This window comes from Leuresthes tenuis, unplaced genomic scaffold, assembly GCF_036924035.1.
Source record: "Leuresthes tenuis unplaced genomic scaffold, fLeuTen1.0.hap1 SCAF_23, whole genome shotgun sequence".
Classification (NCBI taxonomy): domain Eukaryota; kingdom Metazoa; phylum Chordata; class Actinopteri; order Atheriniformes; family Atherinopsidae; genus Leuresthes; species Leuresthes tenuis.
The window spans coordinates 114,196-128,174 of NW_027325377.1; the positions used below are offsets into that span (position 1 = coordinate 114,196).

Consider the following 13,979-nt stretch of genomic DNA (forward strand, 5'->3'; position numbering starts at 1 on the left):
TTTCCTTTCTGGAACCTTTCATGACATTTTTAGGTGAAATAAAACAGTTTATGACACCATACTTGTATAATTTTAAGAATTCATCAACACATCCATTGAATTCAGCAGATTTTTCACATTTTTTCCTCCAGTTTTCCTTTTCCTTTCCCTGTCAGACTTGCTGCTGTGTCCTGTTCTGTTTGGCCTTCCACTTCATTTCCAATTCATTTGTTATTGATGAGCAATAATCTTGTCAGTGTCTTTCAAATCTTCCTAATCACTATCATCTGAGATTTCATTTTCATTTCCATCCACAATCATTCTGATGACGTCTTGAAAAATGTTTTAACAACTGAAAACATGCGAAAGCAAATATTTTTGTACTCAGAATAATTAGATTACATTTCTATGATATTTTGTGCTTGTAAAAACTCATTACGATTAATTAATATTATGAACATCATAATATTGGTTTCATATAAAAGAATATTCAAAATATTTAAATATAGTATTTCAATCTGAAATGTATTTTTATTTTTTAAATTAAATATTTGTTTTTTGCATTGATTGGGATAAATGACACAGATTTCCTAGATAATTTTACTAATATTTTAACAAAGACATATGAAGTCATTTTATGTTGTTCCAGTTTTTTTAAATATTAATTACAACATAAATTATAGACTTTCCCACACGCAGACATTTTGGAAATGACTTCCTTGTTCTGCTTTTAACTGCAGAACACAGGTTCGTCCACCAGGGGGCAGAAAACACGTGTCAACCGTACAAAACAGTTTTTAAAGAACAGTTTTGATTAAGTGGGTGTTGCACAGGCCTCACAAACTCACGGATCAAATACAGGGTTCCTGACAAAGCTCCAAACTCTTTCCATGTCTTTACTTACCACACTGATGGCTGCTGGTTCTGGTGTCAGCTCAGCTCAGCTGTTTGCTCAGAATGAAGCTGAGGAACAGATCAAATCTGCTGGTGTCCTTTGCAGGTGACTTTATATATATATAAAAACTGGATTAATTTGATAGAATGAGTTTGATTTCTCTGGAAGGTTTCCTGAGACGACTTCTGATGTAAATTTGCTTTTAATAAAACATCTAAACTCAAGCCCTTTTGTTTCCTCCTCCTAGTTTTTAATCATTTTTAATAATTTCTCTCTAAAGACGACAGTTTCAAACAGCTACATTACGCCAAAGTTAACACGATTTCCAGTGATTAAATCAGGAGATAAATGTTATTTCAGTATTTAAAGTGAATAAAATCAGTCAGATTCACGTCACACAAACGAAACAAGTTGATTAGATTCAGCTTTATTCAAAGTGAACATTTACAAAAACACACTCAAAGTCGGACAAAACAAACCACAAACTCTGGGTTCAGAAGGTTTCCTGATGAAATCCAGCCAGAGGTCAGTAAAAGAAGTGGAGCTGCTCCTCTGTCCCGCTGAAGTGAGACCCCTCCAAACTGAGGTCGTATCATACCCATGCTTATCCTGCTCACAGCCTGGTTATGATACAGCCCCCGCTCTGAAGGGCACTCATCTGTCTGATCAGCCCCAGAGAGAGTTTCAGTGTGTCCTCAGCAGATAAAACCAGCCCAAACCCGAGGTCCCGCATCCAAACTCCTGCTTTACCGTCTCAGCTGTGAAGAAGAAGCGATGAAGCGGCGGAGACTGATCCTCTGATGGACCCCTGAGTCTGAGCTGTGGAGTCATTATGTCTGTAATCTGATTCTGTGACGATGTTTTCAGGATTTGGAGGATTGGCGAGGATGACCCGCTCAGGTAAATCTTAAGCATCCGGATTAAAGCTGCGGTCACGGAAAAGTAAAGGTTCTTATTGGGTTTTTATCTGCCAGCCACCTGCTGCTCTTCAACACTGAGCCTCTTCACCAGTTCACCGGAGACGTCAGCAGCTGCTGGAATTATGATATAACTGCATTAATATCTGAGTATGAGGTGAACAATCGGTGCCTTCAACGGGAGAAAATACTTATTTAATATTTAAAAAGTCTCAAATGTAAAAATTCTAAGAGAAACGTGGAGAGAAAATATGACCAAACAAATGTGGTGAAATATTCATTCACCTTTAATCAGAACTGAGGAAGGCTTTAAAGCATTTCCAGAAAGTTTTCTCAGTCTCACATGAAGAGGGTCACATGATCTGAATGAAATATGGTTAACATGATAATAAGTAATTATTGAGTAACTTGGTTAATGTGTCTGTGTGTTTCGTGTCTTTTGGTGTTGATATGCACACACAGAGCAGGTTAATGGGTTAAAGCAGCTCTTAATCACTGCTAATTCAGCTCCATGGGGAGACTAACAGACTCTTCTGCAAACAAACTGTCAAACATCAGATCTGAGCTGCTTTGGATTCATTTTTCCTCACGTTAATGTGTCTGTGACACATTTCCATCAATAAAGAATGTTTTAAACATTCAGATCATCAGCAAACACAGAAACGAGCTTCTTGCTGCATGAAAGCTGAACATGTTTCAGTGTTTCAGTTGGAAACCGCTGAACTAAATACTGAAGCATGAACAGAACTCCTGGAAGCAGACGTTGGAGCATCAGAAGTTTGAAATATGAGTCTGTGTTTGGTGGAGCATCCTCTCCGTAAGAAGATTACGGCGCAGGAAGACAAATGTTCCTAATCCGTAAAGTTTAGAGAAAGCCGTGCAGCTTATCTTTGTGTAAGTGGTTTATGAGCGTATATAAAGAGGCTGAAGGCATCTGCTGGGGCACAGTTCAGCTTCACCATGGGGAAATATTTCCACCTGTACGAGAACGTCTCCAATGTGAGCCCCTTCGAGGGGCCGCAGTATTACCTGGCCCCCATGTGGGCTTTCCACCTGCAGACCATCTTCATGGGCTTAGTCTTCATCTTCGGCACGCCTCTAAACTTTGTCGTTCTGGTGGCCACCGCCAAATACAAGAAGCTAAGGTCTCCTCTCAACTACATCCTTGTCAACATCTCCTTCGCGGGGTTCATCTTCGTCACCTTCTCCGTGGGGCAGGTGTTCCTGGCCTCCATGAAAGGGTATTACTTCCTGGGCCTCACCCTGTGCGCCCTGGAGGCCATGGTGGGCTCGATAGCAGGTACAGAAACGCCACCTCTGCCCTCCGGAGGGAAATCTCCGGTGTGCGGTGACCTGAGTCTGCTTCCTCCCTGCAGGTCTGGTGACGTCCTGGTCTCTGGCCGTTCTCTCTTTTGAGAGGTACCTGGTCATCTGCAAACCCTTCGGCGCCTTTAAGTTCGGCACGTCTCACGCTCTGGTCGCTGTGGGCATTACCTGGGTCATGGGGGTGTGCTGTGCCACACCACCTTTCTTTGGCTGGAGCAGGTAGGTCACTCCCCTGAATTTCAGCTGGTCGGCTCAGATCGTGTGAGGTGTCATGGCCGCCGCCTTTGTCTCCAGGTACATCCCTGAAGGTCTGGGCTGCTCCTGTGGACCCGACTGGTACACGAAGTGCGTGGACCGCAACTGTGAGAGCTACATGTGGTTCCTGCTGACGTCGTGCTTCTGCTTCCCTCTGACAGTCATCATCTTCTCCTACTCCCAGCTCCTGGGCGCCCTGAGAGCGGTGAGTGGGAACGCCATCAGAACCCGCCGGTGTCCAGCAGAATAATGAAGAAGAGTCCTGCCTGATCGGCTGTTTTTCTCTGGGTCTGCTGAGGGTTCTGATGAAGGTGTAACACTCACTCTGCCTCCTGCAGGTCGCAGCCCAGCAGGCGGAGTCAGCCTCCACCCAGAAGGCCGAGAAGGAGGTGTCCCGGATGATCATCGTGATGGTGGGGTCCTTCGTCACCTGCTATGGCCCCTATGCAGCAGCAGGGCTTTGGTATGCCCTCTCAGCAGATGAGAACAAAGACTACCGACTGGTCACCATCCCAGCATTCTTCTCTAAGAGCTCCTGCGTCTACAACCCACTGATCTACGTCTTCATGAACAAACAGGTAAGCACAGCCCACCTGATCTTAGTTAAAGTGGTGCATCGCGGTCTTTTGTCTGCATCGACTTCCTCTGAAGGCAGGATGTAAACTCAGACCTGTGTTTGACTGAAATGTTAACTCTGTGACTTCTTTCGTCTCCAGTTTAATGCCTGCATCATGGAAATGGTGTTTGGGAAGAAAATGGAGGAAGCATCTGAAGTGTCTTCAAAGACTGAGGTGTCCACAGCTTCCTAATGTTTGGACCAGAGATAAAACCAAACTCTGAAGGACATTTGACTTCCCAAAAGGACTTTTAAAGGTCTGACTTTAGAGGATCTGCTGTCAAGTCAAAGAATGATTCCTGAAAAGCATGTAAATACAGTTTATATACGAGGCTTCAGCTTCTGCTGCTGATATTTATTTTACTGTAGAATGCATTTGTTTAGATAAAAGGCAACAAAAATCTAATAAAAACATGTTGAATATATCGTCTGCTTGCTCTCAGTCATCTTTCAGAACAATGAAACCATCAGAATTAATATAAAACACTTTTATTGTGAAAGATGGAAAACATGGATCATCTATCTTTGTGTAAATTCATGAAAAACAGGTGTGAAACAGTTTTATTTCCCCTTAAAACCAGAGCTTGGAACCCTTTAAATGACTTCATAGCTTCATAAACACAATAATAAATAAACATGAGGAAAAAGGAGAATCTTCCCAAAGTATAAAAGTCACAGTGAACGACAGAATAAAGCACATTAAAGCAGATTGGGTTCAATGACTCTGAGCATCAAACCCTGGATGGAAGCTGCAGGATGACCAGAAGCTGATCTCTTCCCTCCTCTCTGGGCCCATAAAAGCAGAAGTTTTCCGTCTGACTTCAGGATCTAGAACTCATCGTGTCGCAGCAGCGCCGCCCCGAAGTCCGTCACCTGACTTCCAACGAACAGGTCGTACCTGTCCACGATTTCCTTCTTGGTCAGTTTTCCATCCTGAGCAGAGACAAAAGGCTCAGGCGTTAAACACAAACCCAGGTCCACAGGGGAAAGCGGAGCGGCTCACAGCCTCACCTGGTTGGCGTCGGACTCCTGCAGCAGGTGTTTGGCCTCGGCCACAGCGTGGTCGTAATCAGCAGGAAGAATCCAGTCCAGAGTTTCCTCTTTGTCCATTTTGCCGTCATTGTTCTTGTCCCTGAACTCTGCAAACTGCTGACGCTCTGATGCTAACCACTCCGGCTCCTCTTCGCCATTCTCTGCTGTGAACATGTCACCTGAACACAAGAAGAAGAAAGGCGCAGGGGAGAGTCTGTAAAGTGGTTTCACTCATGATCAGTCCTGTTTATAATCACAACTTCATCTAAAGCCCAACGAGACGAGTTCAGGAGCGGTTCCTCCTTAAAGGGGAACTCCGGTGTTTTTAAACCTTATTTCTGGCATGAAATACGTTCATCTGCTCACAGAGAACAGTTTGGTGAAAGTCGGCGTCCTTCGGAAGATATTTAGATAACTGGAGATCCATATAACGGAGTGAACGGGGCTTAGAGGATGCAGCCTCTAAATAAGGCATCATCTGTCTTTATTTCACCAATACTTTAAGAAGAATGAATGAATGAACGTGTGCTATAGCTCTGTTAGCTCATAGCTGCTGTTAGCTCATAGCTCTGTTAGCTCATAGCTCTGTTAGCTCATAGCTGCTGTTAGCTCATAGCTGCTGTTAGCTCATAGCTCTGTTAGCTCATAGCTGCTGTTAGCTCATAGCTCTGTTAGCTCATAGCTCTGTTAGCTCATAGCTGCTGTTAGCTCATAGCTGCTGTTAGCTCATAGCTCTGTTAGCTCATAGCTGCTGTTAGCTCATAGCTCTGTTAGCTCATAGCTCTGTTAGCTCATAGCTGCTGTTAGCTCATAGCTCTGTTAGCTCATAGCTCTGTTAGCTCATAGCTGCTGTTAGCTCATAGCTCTGTTAGCTCATAGCTCTGTTAGCTCATAGCTGCTGTTAACTCATAGCTCTGTTAGCTCATAGCTCTGTTAGCTCATAGCTCTGTTAGCTCATAGCTGCTCTGCTGCTAGCTCATAGCTGCTGTTAGCTCATAGCTCTGTTAGCTCATAGCTGCTGTTAGCTCATAGCTGCTGTTATGTGGCTACTTGCAGCTATAGGAGAGCTAACGGAGGGATTTCTACACAGGCACTCTACTGGGACCACTTCATCCACACGCCCCCCTGCAGTCATTATTCTCTTTATATAAATTAAACGTATTAACTTAATGTTCAGTACTTTGTGACGGCGGTGTTTTTTACCAATATACTCGTTCAGGTCGATGAAGCCGTCTCCGTTTTTGTCGATGTCCTCCATTGTCTCCTGTGACAGGAAACAGAAACGTTGAGCACGCAGAAAAACATGACATCACACGACGTCAGTGACATCACGGTCACCTGCACCACGACATCCTTCATGTGGTCGTGATCCTCCGGATGAAGGAAGGCGGTGAACTCCTGTTTATCTGCGATCAGGTCTCCGTTTGTGTCGGCCGCTCTGAAACGCCGCTCGTCTCGCCACATCATCTGAGTGTAGTTGTACTCCGTGTCCATCGGAGGGCCGTCTAAACGCCACCGATCACAACAGTTTTAAAGATTTGTTACTCATTCAGCGGTGTGTGATCATCACAGAGTCCTCACCCAGGTAACCGCTGTACGTCACATTCTTGTACTCTGCCCAGCTGATCAAGCCGTCTTTGTTGAGGTCGAAGTCGTTCCACTGATGCTCCACGCTCTCATAGATGTGTCTCCTCTGAGCATTTTTTATCCAGACCTTCAGCTCCTCCTCAGAAATGAAACCATCCTTGTTCCCGTCCATTTTACCTATGATGATGCTGCAGAAACACACAGATGAAGACCTATGGGCACCATGACTGATCTCAGGGAACATCTATTCACATATTATAGACACATATCCATCTTTACAGAATACATATTGTGTAAAACTCCTTCTTCCTGTTCCTGGGAGCATATATCAGGGTCCCCAGAAACACAACCCTGGTGTTTATTTAGTTCCCTTTGTGTGAAAGTTCCTCCTTTAACGAGCCGTTCTGATTTTCCTTTCTAAAGTCACTCCTTAAGTTGGCTCCGCCTCCTCTGCTAAGCCCCGCCCACTCACCTCCACCCTGCTGGACGGATGAAGCCAGCTTCTGGTGGAAATGTTCTGCTGTCAGCTGCACTGAGGAGCATGCATCTTCCATCCAGCAGCAGCCTCAGAGGATATAAGAGCCCAGTGGATAAACTATATCTGAGGCTAATGTTCCAGCAGAGTTAGCTAAAGACTTATTTATTAGATTATATTCCCACATTAGTTTGTTAGCTGAAGCTAACACTAACAGCTTAGCTAATGAAGATGACGTACACCAACTTCTAAGGAGTTACTGCTGTTCCTTTCTGAAAGATGAACATTATTGTTCCCACATTACTTTGTTAGCTGAAGCTAATGCTAACAGCTTAGCTAATGAAGATGACGTACACCAACTTCTAAGGAGTTACTGCTGTTCCTTTCTGAAAGATGAACATTATTGTTCCCACATTACTTTGTTAGCTGAAGCTAACGCTAACAGCTTAGCTAATGAAATAACTCCTCATGGTTTATTTACTGATTTATTTCTTCCTTTAGCAGCAGCTAACGCTAACAGCTTAGTTAATGAAGATGACGTACAGCAACTTCTAAGGAGTTACTGCTGCTCCTTTCTGAAAGATGAACATTATTGTTCCCACATTACTTTGTTAGCTGAAGCTAACGCTAACAGCTTAGCTAATGAAATAACTCCTCATGGTTTATTTACTGATTTATTTCTTCCTTTAGCAGCAGCTAACGCTAACAGCTTAGTTAATGAAGATGACGTACAGCAACTTCTAAGGAGTTACTGCTGTTCCTTTCTGAAAGATGAACATTATTGTTCCCACATTACTTTGTTAGCTGAAGCTAACGCTAACAGCTTAGTTAATGAAGATGACGTACAGCAACTTCTAAGGAGTTACTGCTGCTCCTTTCTGAAAGATGAACATTATTGTTCCCACATTACTTTGTTAGCTGAAGCTAACGCTAACAGCTTAGCTAATGAAATAACTCCTCATGGTTTATTTACTGATTTATTTCTTCCTTTAGCAGCAGCTAACGCTAACAGCTTAGCTAATGAAGATGACGTACACCAACTTCTAAGGAGTTACTGCTGTTCCTTTCTGAAAGATGAACATTATTGTTCCCACATTACTTTGTTAGCTGAAGCTTTCTAGCTGAACGGTTCCGTTCTGTGACTCAGACAACCTGCAGCTGTGTTTAAGGTGTGTTTCCAACACAGCACCGGTCCTCTCCTCACTCTCGGTGTGCTAACGTTATGTTTCTGATAAAGATGTAGGTCTCCAGGTGCAACTGTTTAATGAGGTTAATAAATCCAAAATGTTTAAACGCAGTAATTAACGGTTCACATGCATTACTACGAGTTACGCTGTGCACATCTCCGGCTTGGTCCATTACTGTTGATGAGAAAGCATTGTTTGCTAGCATCTGCTGCTAACTTACAGCTAGCTGCTAACTTACAGCTAACTGCTAACTTACAGCTAAATGCTAACTTACAGCTAACTGCTAACTTACAGCTAAATGCTAACTTACAACTAACTGCTAACTTACAGCTAACTGCTAACTTACAACTAACTGCTAACTTACAGCTAACTGCTAACCTGTCTCCCTCTGGGATCAATAGACTTTCTGTATCTATATACAGAAACCAAAGCCTGTCCCATAGATCTGAATATGACATCAGAAAACTGTCTAATTGTTAAAGGCAGAATATGTCAATTTTAAAGACACTTTAAAGACTTTCTCTTTTTACCTAAATAACCATCTTGTTTATCAGAGAGAAGGTTTTCCATATTTCTTTTCTAAATAACGACAAAAGTTGAATTCCATGTGGTTTATCCAGCTTCACTATGTGAGGAAATATGTGGAAGAAACAGGCTGAACTTGTTCTGGATATAAAAGCAGGAAATAAAAACTTAACGATTCCTGTTTATCTGCTGTTAGACGGCTCTGTCCCACTGGTGTTTACTGTCATATACACAGAAGGAACTATTTCCTTGTACGATAAAAACTTAGTTTGCTCTCTGCAAGAATGCAAAGCAGCAAAAAGATTACATACAATAAATAAATGAATATATTGAATAGTGCAAATCAAATGTAAACAGGGTGTTGGTAGAGCAAATGTAGACGTGCAGCAGTTCATTGGCTGTTATCAGCTTCCTTTCACACTCTTTACTGTCAGCCCATCGATTTCTGCTCTGAGGTATTTAAACAGGTTTAAATAAGGTGATAAGGTTTATAACGCATTGGTGGAGGAGGCCCTAACCCGCTGAGGATGGACCCGCTGAGGATGGACCCGCTGAGGATGGACCCGCTGAGGATGGACCCCCTTAGGATGGACCCCTTTAGGATGGACCTGCCCTAACCCTAACCCGCTGAGGATGGACCCGCTGAGGATGGACCCGCTGAGGATGGACCCGCCCTAACCCTAACCCGCTGAGGATGGACCCGCCCTAACCCTAACCCGCTGAGGATGGACCCGCTGAGGATGGACCCGCTGAGGATGGACCCGCCCTAACCCTAACCCGCTGAGGATGGACCCGCTGAGGATGGACCCGCCCTAACCCTAACCCGCTGAGGATGGACCTGCTGAGGATGGACCCGCTGAGGATGGACCCGCTGAGGATGGACCCGCCGAGGATGGACCCGCTGAGGATGGACCCGCCCTAACCCTAACCCGCTGAGGATGGACCCGCTGAGGATGGACCCGCCGAGGATGGACCCGCTGAGGATGGACCCGCCGAGGATGGACCCGCTGAGGATGGACCCGCCGAGGATGGACCCGCTGAGGATGGACCCGCCCTAACCCTAACCCGCTGAGGATGGACCCGCCCTAACCCTAACCCGCTGAGGATGGACCCGCTGAGGATGGACCCGCTGAGGATGGACCCGCTGAGGATGGACCCGCCCTAACCCTAACCCGCTGAGGATGGACCCGCTGAGGATGGACCCGCGGAGGATAGACCCGCCCTAACCCTGACCCGCTGAGGATGGACCCGCTGAGGATGGACCCGCTGAGGATGGACCCGCTGAGGATGGACCCGCCCTAACCCTAACCCGCTGAGGATGGACCCGCTGAGGATGGACCCGCCCTAACCCGCTGAGGATGGACCCGCTGAGGATGGACCCGCCCTAACCCTAACCCGCTGAGGATGGACCCGCTGAGGATGGACCCGCTGAGGATGGACCCGCTGAGGATGGACCTGCCCTAACCCTAACCCGCTGAGGATGGACCCGCCGAGGATGGACCCGCTGAGGATGGACCCGCTGAGGATGGACCCGCTGAGGATGGACCCGCCGAGGATGGACCCGCCCTAACCCTAACCCGCTGAGGATGGACCCGCTGAGGATGGACCCGCTGAGGATGGACCCGCTGAGGATGGACCTGCCCTAACCCTAACCCGCTGAGGATGGACCCGCTGAGGATGGACCTGCCCTAACCCTAACCCGCTGAGGATGGACCCGCCGAGGATGGACCCGCTGAGGATGGACCCGCTGAGGATGGACCCGCTGAGGATGGACCCGCCGAGGATGGACCCGCCGAGGATGGACCCGCCCTAACCCTAACCCGCTGAGGATGGACCCGCTGAGGATGGACCCGCTGAGGATGGACCCGCTGAGGATGGACCCCCTTAGGATGGACCCCCTTAGGATGGACCTGCCCTAACCCGCTGAGGATGGACCCGCTGAGGATGGACCCGCTGAGGATGGACCCGCTGAGGATGGACCCGCCCTAACCCTAACCCGCTGAGGATGGACCCGCTGAGGATGGACCCGCTGACCTGTCCTCAGAGGGAACCACACATCTGAGGAGGTTACCCTGAACTCACCTCAGTCTCCGTTTACTCTCTTCTGCCGGCAGCTGGTCGAAGGTCTTGGCTTCATCTTGTCCGAGAAAAGCTTCGTGATCATAGTCAAAGTTTTTATCGTCGTTGTGCTGGAACTGACTTAAAGGTTCCTCCTGATGAATGCGAGTCTTCTTCTCAGTGGGCTTACCGCTGCCATAGAGCACGAAAAACACCAGAACCAGAACCAGACGGATCATCCTGTCAGAATGAGACACAGCAGTAAAATACCCAGAACTGAAACATTTCTGAGGTTCTGGTTCTGATTTATTCCAACATTACACAGATTGTAAAGAAGTTCTGAAGGAAGAATATTCTCTGTCTGGGTGATGATGAAGATGCAGCAGTGATCTCAGACCGTGGTGCCGGACAGAGACTGGGTTTAGGCCACAGACTGGTACCAGAATGGTACCAGACTGGTACCAGGAAGTATAAGAGGACCTGACAAACCGAGGTCGTGGGGAATTCCCATAGGTTAGGGTTAACCCAACAGAACTGTGGGGAAACCTTTGTGAGACGCTCTGATACTTCCTGATATCATTCTGTGAGAATGTGGCCTGAACCCTGAACCCTGGACCCTGGACCCTGGACCCTGAACCCTGAACCCTGAACCCTGAACCCTGAACCCTGAACCCAGAACCCAGTCTCTGTCCGGCACCACGGTCTGAGATCTCTGCTGCATCACCTGGACAGAGAGCAATAAATCCCTGTAAGGTGAGCCCGGCTGCTCTGTTCTCCTCAACTGGATCAGAACTGAATCATTCAACTGGATCAGAACTGAATCATTCAACTGGATCAGAACTGAATCATTCCACAGAATCAGAACCGAATCATTCAACAGGATCAGAACTGAAACCTTCAACAGGATCAGAACTGAATCATTCAACTGGATCAGAACTGAATCATTCAACAGGATCAGAACTGAAACCTTCAACAGGATCAGAACCGAATCATTCAACAGGATCAGAACTGAATCCTTCAACTGGATCAGAACTGAATCATTCAACAGGATCAGAACTGAATCATTCAACAGGATCAGAACTGAAACCTTCAACAGGATCAGAACCGAATCATTCAACAGGATCAGAACTGAATCATTCAACAGGATCAGAACTGAATCATTCAACAGGATCAGAACTGAAACCTTCAACAGGATCAGAACTGAAACCTTCAACAGGATCAGAACCGAATCATTCAACAGGATCAGAACTGAATCCTTCAACTGGATCAGAACTGAATCATTCAACAGGATCAGAACTGAATCATTCCACAGAATCAGAACCGAATCATTCAACAGGATCAGAACTGAATCATTCAACAGGATCAGAACCGAATCATTCAACAGGATCAGAACTGAAACCTTCAACAGGATCAGAACTGAATCATTCAACTGGATCAGAACTGAATCATTCAACTGGATCAGAACTGAATCATTCCACAGAATCAGAACCGAATCATTCAACAGGATCAGAACTGAAACCTTCAACAGGATCAGAACTGAATCATTCAACTGGATCAGAACTGAAACCTTCAACTGGATCAGAACTGAATCATTCAACTGGATCAGAACTGAAACCTTCAACTGGATCAGAACTGAATCATTCAACAGGATCAGAACTGAAACCTTCAACAGGATCAGAACTGAATCATTCAACAGGATCAGAACTGAATCATTCAACAGGATCAGAACTGAAACCTTCAACAGGATCAGAACCGAATCATTCAACAGGATCAGAACTGAATCATTCAACTGGATCAGAACTGAATCCTTCAACAGGATCAGAACTGAATCATTCAACAGGATCAGAACTGAAACCTTCAACAGGATCAGAACCGAATCATTCAACAGGATCAGAACTGAATCCTTCAACAGGATCAGAACTGAATCCTTCAACAGGATCAGAACTGAAACCTTCAACTGGATCAGAACTGAATCATTCAACAGGATCAGAACTGAAACCTTCAACTGGATCAGAACCGAATCATTCAACAGAATCAGAACTGAATCATTCAACTGGATCAGAACTGAAACCTTCAACAGGATCAGAACCGAATCATTCAACAGGATCAGAACTGAATCATTCAACAGGATCAGAACTGAATCATTCAACAGAATCAGAACTGAATCATTCAACTGGATCAGAACTGAATCATTCAACAGGATCAGAACTGAAACCTTCAACAGGATCAGAACCGAATCATTCAACAGGATCAGAACTGAATCCTTCAACAGGATCAGAACTGAAACCTTCAACTGGATCAGAACCGAATCTTTTAGCAGAGGATGGAGGATTAAACTCTCAGATAACCACCTTAAATCCTCACAATGAGTCCATTTAAATATGAAAAGCAGAAACTCGCAGCTGATCTGATCTGAATGAAGCTTCTGTTGTTCCGTTTCTTCCTGAAAACTTGTCAAAGTTCGTGAAACAGGTCCCAGCTCAGCCCGAACCGCAGAAACAACCCTGACTTACCTGTGCGCGTGTCGCTCTCACACCTGGCGGCTTCAGCTGATCGTGCCGTGTCTCCTTCACGCGCTCACTTCACCGAAGTGTGTGCGCGCACACCGAGCATCGCGCATCCTGACCCCATCACAGCGTCCACTGCAGCCAATCCCGTGCTGCCCAGAACACCTCGCTCTACGTGATTGGTCCACATGGCCTAGTACCGCATATCTGTGCATGACGTCAGAGGCCCGGGTCACCGCACGCGCCTCTGATTGGCTGGATGCAGCGTCAGGACCAATGGAAGAGTCATCGATGAGGAACGTGACCCAGGACTGCCACGTCCTCAGGACGGAACCGGGAAATGATCGATCCGGATCAATAATCCGGCAGCTGCTCTGAGATTCACACAGATGCAGCTTCCTCTCACCAAAAGCTGGAAATGCGCTCAGTTCACCGAGGAGCATGAAACTTTGAGACTCTTTAGACCACGTGGTGATAAACACGTGACTGACAGTTTGTCACACATGAACCCATATATGTTCATATCCACATAAACAAGGTGAACAGCACGTGCACACGTGGCAAACTGGGGAAAACTTAAGATTTTTACCCTGAATCTCACACGGATTCAGTGAAAGCTT

The 13,979-nt window shown here is 45.9% G+C and overlaps 2 protein-coding genes across 2 annotated transcripts; one reads left to right on the top strand and one right to left on the bottom strand.

The window, feature by feature from the left end:
- The first annotated feature begins 2,751 nt into the window (after positions 1-2,751).
- Positions 2,752-4,181, top strand: opn1sw1 (opsin 1 (cone pigments), short-wave-sensitive 1). Its single transcript, XM_072377953.1, has 5 exons — positions 2,752-3,091; positions 3,168-3,336; positions 3,412-3,577; positions 3,711-3,950; positions 4,089-4,181. The coding sequence occupies exons 1-5, from the start codon at positions 2,752-2,754 to the stop codon at positions 4,179-4,181; spliced, it is 1,008 nt and encodes a 335-aa protein (XP_072234054.1).
- Positions 4,182-4,461: 280 nt separating this feature from the next.
- calua (calumenin a) lies at positions 4,462-13,447 on the bottom strand. Its single transcript, XM_072377952.1, has 7 exons — positions 13,366-13,447; positions 10,877-11,092; positions 6,602-6,795; positions 6,359-6,525; positions 6,224-6,284; positions 5,000-5,199; positions 4,462-4,921 (listed from the first exon to the last, which is right to left on the bottom strand). The coding sequence occupies exons 2-7, from the start codon at positions 11,089-11,091 to the stop codon at positions 4,817-4,819; spliced, it is 942 nt and encodes a 313-aa protein (XP_072234053.1). The 5' UTR covers position 11,092; positions 13,366-13,447; the 3' UTR covers positions 4,462-4,816.
- Positions 13,448-13,979: the final 532 nt, after the last annotated feature.

What these genes read in the sequence shown, in the direction of transcription:
- opn1sw1 (XM_072377953.1), top strand. Translation starts at nt 2,752, where the DNA reads ATGGGGAAATATTTCCACCTGTACGAGAACGTCTCCAATGTGAGCCCC. An exon ending in TCCTGGGCGCCCTGAGAGCG is followed by an intron (nt 3,578 to 3,710) that starts GTGAGTGGGAAC and finishes TGCCTCCTGCAG; the next exon opens with GTCGCAGCCCAGCAGGCGGA. An exon ending in ACGTCTTCATGAACAAACAG is followed by an intron (nt 3,951 to 4,088) that starts GTAAGCACAGCC and finishes TTTCGTCTCCAG; the next exon opens with TTTAATGCCTGCATCATGGA.
- calua (XM_072377952.1), bottom strand. Translation starts at nt 11,091, where the DNA reads ATGATCCGTCTGGTTCTGGTTCTGGTGTTTTTCGTGCTCTATGGCAGC. An exon ending in GAGAGTAAACGGAGACTGAG is followed by an intron (nt 6,796 to 10,876) that starts GTGAGTTCAGGG and finishes GTGTTTCTGCAG; the next exon opens with CATCATCATAGGTAAAATGG. An exon ending in GACGTACAGCGGTTACCTGG is followed by an intron (nt 6,526 to 6,601) that starts GTGAGGACTCTG and finishes GGTGGCGTTTAG; the next exon opens with ACGGCCCTCCGATGGACACG.